The 7761-nt window shown below is 34.3% G+C and overlaps 1 protein-coding gene across 1 annotated transcript in view; it reads left to right on the forward strand.

Moving 5' to 3' along the window:
- LOC111086221 overlaps positions 1–7761 on the forward strand; it is a 62323-nt gene that overhangs the window by 51395 nt on the left and 3167 nt on the right. The window contains exons 2-3 of the mRNA XM_022388177.1: positions 3442–3506; positions 7045–7202. Of these exons, the coding sequence (XP_022243885.1) occupies positions 7089–7202 (114 nt within the window). The 5' untranslated portion in view covers positions 3442–3506; positions 7045–7088. The remainder of the gene's footprint in view (positions 1–3441; positions 3507–7044; positions 7203–7761) is intronic.

Genomic DNA, 7761 nt, shown 5'->3' on the forward strand with positions numbered 1-7761 from the left:
ATATAACAGTTACAAACAATGGGTAATTGCAAATAATTGGCGAAGTTATCATTAGTATAATACTTTATTACAGAAAATACAAAACAAAAGCAAGTAACTTGTACAATGTACTTCTATTTTGTACTTGCTTTAAACAGTAAACTTTGTTTTTATGCTACTATAAGTTTTTTAATGTATGGTTACAAAATATTGTTCTCATCTCTTGTATTACTCCCCATAATTCAGCCAAGTTGTTTGATATTTTACCTTCTTAGCAATGCCGCTCACACAAATCTTTGGGCCCGAGGCAAGTTAACCTGTAGCATTCCTCCGTCCCAGCCGTAGGAGGTACTGTTTATGTATATATAACCCATACAGCCATAATAATATTTACATCAGGACTTTGTACAGGTCATACTATGACTGCAAGTGTTCAGCCAGCCCTTTTTTTTTAATGTACCGTTTTACTACATTTGTTTTATGCTTGGGATCACTATCTCGCTGGACGATGAATCCATGCCCAACAGGTTTTATTCCTCAGGAAATAACACGCTGGATAAGAATCTTCTGGTACCTGTTAGTTGTGTAATCAGTTTGGTGTAGTTCTCCAGCACCATCAGTTGAGATGCACCGCACATGTGGTCCCCAAGCCTGCTTCACTGTAGGTGTTGTACGTTGTCCATGACACCTTTCTTCTCTGTGCCATTTAATAATAAACTACCAGTGATTGTTGCTAAAAGTTTTTGGTTTGGATTCGTCTTCCAGCCTTGGTTATCTCATTATTCGAAGTATTATGCTAATTTCGGTCTTTTGGTTTGTATTTTTCTTCTAAACAGTTTTGAGTAGCCACATATATCTGGAGGCTACTTCGTGCTAATGTATATTTTATTGTTCTGGAAGTAATATTCATATCTGTAGTTACAGCTAGACCAGTGGCAAGATTTCTTCTGTATTATATAAAGAGAATACGGTGAGTTATTTAACATCACGTTTTGAAGAGTTTAAACATTCTATTTCTACTGCTTTTATATTAATATGTACTAGTTTCACATATCAGCTTGATAGCTTCCATACAGCTCTTACTGAAAACTGAAATTTTGTCTCAGTCTGTCGCATGGAGAAGCTTTCTCTAGTCAAACCTTTGATATTTAAACGTTTGTCATGTGGCATCATCACGCTGCTGCTGCGAATAGGTGAATACCTGTAACTTAGATACATTATACTGGTGTGACACAGCACGTGACTGTGCTCTTTTGCAGTTCATTTACATACAACATAAGGGGGAATAATCCCATAATATTTGTATTTTATACCCATTTTATTCAATGTTTCCACAGTTATTTCCAACACTGTATTTCTTACGTAATTAGGATTTTCTGGTTTATATAACATAAATACTCACCAAAATAAAATCTAATGTTCATCTGATTTCTATCACACAAACCTTAGTAAAGTTCAATGTTTAACCCACCTCTATCACACACAAACTTTAGTAAATTTCAATGTTTAACACATTTCTATCACACACAAACTTCAGTAAATTTCAATGTTTAACACATTTCTATCACACACAAACTTCAGTAAATTTCAATGTTTATCCCACCTCTATCACACACAAACTTTAGTAAATTTCAATGTTTAACACATTTCTGTCACACACAAACTTCAGTAAGTTTCAATGTTTATCCCACCTCTATCACACACAAACTTTAGTAAATTTCAATGTTTAATTCACCTCTATTACACATAAACTTTAGTAAATTTAAATGTTTAACTCACCTCTATCACACGAAACACAGTAAAACTGGCGATCATCCCATCGATGTTTTTAGCCGCGGCATAGTGGCTCATAGAATGGCTCTGAGTTTTTCAAGTACAAACGTTTAGCTCATAGTTTCGCCATCTTTTAACCTATTTGAGATCTAATTACAGTTTTTGACTAAGGATGTCAAACTCTTTCGATTCATGTATTTTACCACGCCCAAGATCTTATAGATTAATTTACTCCAATCTTGCCTAAAAGAATTTCAATTTGAGGGTAGGCTGGTAGAGATCCTGATGAGTAATAAATCAAATCGGGTGTACACACGATCCACGCTTGGTATTGCTGACGCACAAAAATATAGCTAATAAGGGAGTGGGGGGGGGGGGAAGGTCTCATAGATTAGTTTATTCTAATCCTGCCTAAAAGATTTTCAAGTGCCGTGGCTATTCAGGATTCTCTCTTGCTTTTGTAAAACAATCATAAACAGAGGTTTAAGAAAAAAATATATATATACAATCTGATTAAAATTGGTTATTTGTTCTATTACCTTATTAAATACATTTTCTACTTCTTTTGTAATAATAGCTAAAGGGAAAAGATAATTACAATTACTTTTAAATTGAAAATTCTGGATTTCAATTCTGATTTTGATTTATAATATTTATTTTCTTATTAATATGGCTTTTAAAAATCTTATCATATTTCAGGAACCGTAAAATACAATGCAAGTTATATATCAATGTACACATTCAGGATGTGCTAAAATTAAAGGGAACAGTGCAAAAAACAAAGTCTATCACTAGGAATGCATTATGGGAAATAAGAGTACTACGTCGTAATGAACTTTGTCTTACGTTTTGCCATCAATAACAGTAATAATATATTAATCACATTCTATCTGCCAAATGCAATGCTGATTAGACCTTTCACCTAATACTCAACGGATGTCTTATCATCAATAACAGTATTATTACCAGAAAAAAATCAATACTGGAAAGAATAGTCGATATACAATAAATATTATTTTGTAGTTCTGTTAGATTTTGTTTGGTGTTAAGTACAAAGCTACACAATGGGCTACCTGTGCTGTGCCTTCAGACTTACTACTGAGCCACTGGGGACAATTCTGTTAGAAAAAGTTAATTTGTTTATGATAAAAACTTTGAAATGATGTTGTGATGTATATTTGCTTTTAATTTAAAATATTATAACTTAAAACAATCATTTTAAACTTTATTTATCATGTTAAAATGTGTCTTAAGTTTAATTCATCAATATTAAAACTGTTGCATAGAAATAAAATAAATTTGTTTCTCGGTATTTTTTTTCGTCATCAGACTTTTTACACATGCAAAAGGTTTTAGACATGAGTATTAGGTCTATTACGTTTTTAAACACTACATTCTTAATCTAGTCCCTTAGGGATTTTTAGGAATTAGAAGAGTGTTTGATAACAGTATTCCAACCACACTGTACTTGTCATATCCATTGCCGACGACATCCAGAACTCTTCAGTGTCAACTATACAACTATATTTGTCATCATTCTTCGCTGGCTTGTAAAAGGCGTATACATCAGAACAAACGTTTTTAGACTTGTTTGAAATAGTCAGATGTTCAAGTATCGTTTGTTTTTTGTTCTTGTTGTTTTTGATATTAAAAAATAATAACAAAACACACATTTTTTGATATTTCCAGACTGGGATTACCTAACAGCACAACTGTCTCTGTTTCAGAATTTTCCTTTCCGTCTTCTCACCAAGGTTAGTCTTATTCAAAATATTTAGTTTCTGTCCACAGATAAATCTATTAAGAAAATCACTTAAACACTAGATAAAATTTCAAATAATTTAATATTGCATGACTTGTTCATTGTTAAGAAGTAATGTTGCATGAGTTGTTCATTGTTAAGAAATAATGTTGCATGACTTGTTTATTGTTAAGAAGAATGTGTAATTTAACGAGTTAGAAAGTTTAACGAAACATCCTTAGGTTTGATTTAATAAAACGCTCCCCGGTGGCTCACGGTACGTCGGGTTTAGATACGAGAGGTGGGCACAGTACAGACAGCTCATTGTGTAGCTTTGTGCTTAACAGCAAACAAACAAATTTAATGAAACAACTCTTACTAGCAATAACAGAAAAGAAGCGTGACAAGTTAATAATACAATTATCAATTTACCAGTATTTTCAACTTAAAAAATTCTGTTATCCTAAACTATAGGCGTTAATATATCTATTAACGTTTTTAAAGTCAAATACTTAATATTCTTGGAATATTTATAAATATATATTTTCGAATAATCTTATTTTTAGACATTCAGAAACTTATAAAGATTTGTAATAATATTTTCAACTCTCTAAACATCAAACAATTTGCAAGTTCATGAATTTTTGTATAATACACAACTACGATTACAAATTTAAAACACACGATGGCTTTAGAATAGTTGTAATAATCTACAAGTTAAATTTATTATGAACCACGATAGTGGTTCATAATAGGGATCGCAAGGAATTGCACAAAACCCTAATGGAACGTTCAGGCAAAACGCACCTTAAACAGTAAAGACTCAGTTCAAACAGCATTTTAAAACCTTTACTATTGACTGCTAAGGTTGTGCACATATAAAAATGCACAAAAAAAGCATGCATGTTAGACTTAACGAGGAAAAGAAAATCCGCTCAAAACGGTACGTTTGTAATTCTTCTTATTATTATTCTCTTGCCAGCCTACAACAAAAACGGCTTGGCATATTGCACCCAAACCTTTTGTATAATACTAAATAAGGTATTGCGAAGGTCGTAGGTGTATTAAAAAGTCGATTTGTTTCTTCGATATTCTACATAAGCTAAAAAACATCATAATTCTAGTGTAAACGACTTTATCATTACCCCTTGAAGGTAGCTTTCTTGTGTTCTTGTAAAAAACACTCAAGTACAAGGTGAAACAGAAATTACCAGCCAATAATAGATGAACATTAGATTACTGTAACATGTAGATACTCAATGCTTTGTACACTATACGATCGGTGCCTTTAGGGAGCCAACGCCTATATTATGTATGAAGTGAAGGAGTAAAAAAAAAACTCAATACACATAATATTAAATTGTCTTACACACATTCGTAGAATAATTACCTTAAAAGACACGAAGTTATATTTAAAGTGATATTTTAGTCGTACATATTTTATTTGACAAGGCTGCTTTTCTACTGGTAAAATTTTATACGTGCTTAGTGGGGGTTGTGTATTAGTCTAGGCGTATATATGCCCATTGCTATGCATTACATACAGAGAATTTAGTTACACAGATACTATAAATGCTCACTATATTCTCAAACAAATCTCTATGACGATCTCCAGCTGCAGCTTAACAGTTTACATCTCGAACTAATGCGATCAAATAGTCAATAGCTACAGCAAATCATCATTAACCGTATCAGCCAGCTACTAGCTATGTTTATTATCATGACAATGTATAAAGTTAGCTACCATATCAAGTGATCTTTTGCCCATAGTTGGGCATAAAAAAGCCACCAAACAAGATAAATAAAAAATTAGGTATTTTAAAACCTGCAAATATGGATTGTAAAAAGTAAGGAAGCAAGGCTGGAGATATTGTAGCCATTACTTACTCAAACTACAAATTCCTATTTTTACTCTATCAAATGTAATTCTAGGTAATATAATGGAACCAAATCCTTATTTGCAGGTTTATGAATTCCCAATCTAATATTTATCTTGTCTGTTTCTTTAGCTATAACGCACTGTAGTTCGATCACTTGACACTCCTCTTGTGTGGCGCTATAGCTGTATTAAAAGTCACGCTTATTTTTATTTTGATATAACCAACTACGTAATGAAAATGGACATTTTCTATGTTGGATTTCACCCATAGGTGACATTTATAGAGGAAATTATTAAGACCATGAAACTAATTAATCGAAAATTAATGTTAATTCAGTCACAACTTCAAAATTAATATTGCATTCACAGGCTGGCCCGGCATGGGGGTCGCGGGTTCGAATCCCCGTCACACCAAACATGCTCGCCTTTTCAGCCGTTATAATGTGACGGTCAATCCCACTATTCGTTGGTAAAAGAGTAGCCCAAGAGTTGACGGTGGATGGTGATGACTAGCTGCCTTCCCTCTAGTCTTACACTGCTAAATTAGGGACGGCTAGCGCAGATAGCCCTCGTGTAGCTTTGCGCGAAATTCAAAAATAAACAAGCATTCACAGGTGAACGCAAGAGGTTGTCAGACAAGCTATGTTCCTTTTAAGTAAAAAAAAGTAAAAATGACCAAGCATAATTAATTATCTAGTTTACAATAATTAAAAGAACATTTTATATATTTTCTTGAGAAGGTTGGCCTCATTGGGCTATTTGCTGTGTCCACTGCAGGAAATCGAACCCTGTATTTCAGCGTTGTAAGTCCAAAATCTTACCATTGTCCCACCAAAATAATACAATACAGCCCATCCGAACTTGTTAACTTTGAGCACGCTCATACAAGGGAGAATGTGTTTATTCCGAAACGTTTACGTTTAATATAAGATATTATATACTCTCCTTATTGTGCCACTGGGGGGGGGGGGGGGGGGCTATTATATGCACGACATGTAAAGTTTGATTTACACGCAAACTTCACTGCTGTTTAAATTTTAATACATATTGCCAATAGAAGGCTTTCAAATAAATAAATGCTATAATGCAGTTAACTGTCAAATTCGGATCAGGTGCGCCAACTCTGAAATCCTGAGCTCTACCACAGGACCAACCCGCGTCTCAAGGGATCAAAATCCCTCAATCCTCTAATGAAAGACCAGTATGTTTAAAAACTAAACGTGATGTATATATTTAGAAATGAAATAATAGGTACGTCATTGTAGCTTTGTCACTCAGTTAAGGATCTTGTCAACAAAATAATTGTTGCCTGTTGCCAAATTTACAAATATTTGACATGAATAGCATATAATGACCTGTTACTAAAATGTCATGCTGAAGATACGTTTGACTGGTTGTCAACACCACCCACCGCCAACTCTTGAGTTGCTCCTTACCAACGGATAGTGAGATTGACCGTCACTTTATAACACTCCATCAGCTGAAAAGTCAAGCATGTTCGGTGACGGGTTTCGATCTCGCTACCCGCATATTACGAGTCAATCCCCCTAACCATCGGCCCATACCAGACCAATTTTGTTTGTTACAACAGATTTGATTAGGTTATGATTCATTAATTTGATTATGTTTTATACTATATTTCAAATTATCCTAACTATTTTTATTATTTCAGAATCCAAAGTGAATCCCAGCAGCAGAAATCGCCACCTTTTAACGATGCAGCCACCGCCTGAGAATTTAAAGTACTTTACTGGCTATAACAGTACTCAGCCTCTGAAACACGTTCTTTTTGAAACCAACTTAACGGTTACCCCATCCATCCAACATTCGGTGAGTACTACTTTCAACTTAACGGTCAGTCCACCCATATAACATTTGATGAGTACTACTTTCAACTTAACAATTACTCCACTCATACAACATTCGGTGTTTTTGCATTCAACTTAACAGTCACACGACTCAAATAATATTCGGTGAGTACTACTTTCAACTTAATTGTCACTACATCATATAACATCTGGTGAGTTCTAATTTCAACTTAATAGTCACTTTACCCATAGAACATTCGGTGAGCTCTAGTTTCAACTTAACGGTCACCCCATCATATGGTACCTGGTGAGAACTAGCTTCAACTTAACGGTCACCCCATCATATGGTATCTGGTGAGATCTAGTTTCAACTTAACGGTCACCTCATCATATGGTACCTGAGGAGAACTAGCTTCAACTTAACGGTCACCCCATCATATGGTACCTGGTGAGATCTAGCTTCAACTTAACGGTCACCCCATCATATAGTACCTGGTGAGATCTAGCTTCAACTTAACGGTCACCCCATCATATGGTACCTGGTGAGATCTAACTTCAACTTAACGGTCACTCCATCCTAT

Source organism: Limulus polyphemus, unplaced genomic scaffold, assembly GCF_000517525.1.
Source record: "Limulus polyphemus unplaced genomic scaffold, Limulus_polyphemus-2.1.2 Scaffold931, whole genome shotgun sequence".
NCBI lineage: Eukaryota > Metazoa > Arthropoda > Merostomata > Xiphosura > Limulidae > Limulus > Limulus polyphemus.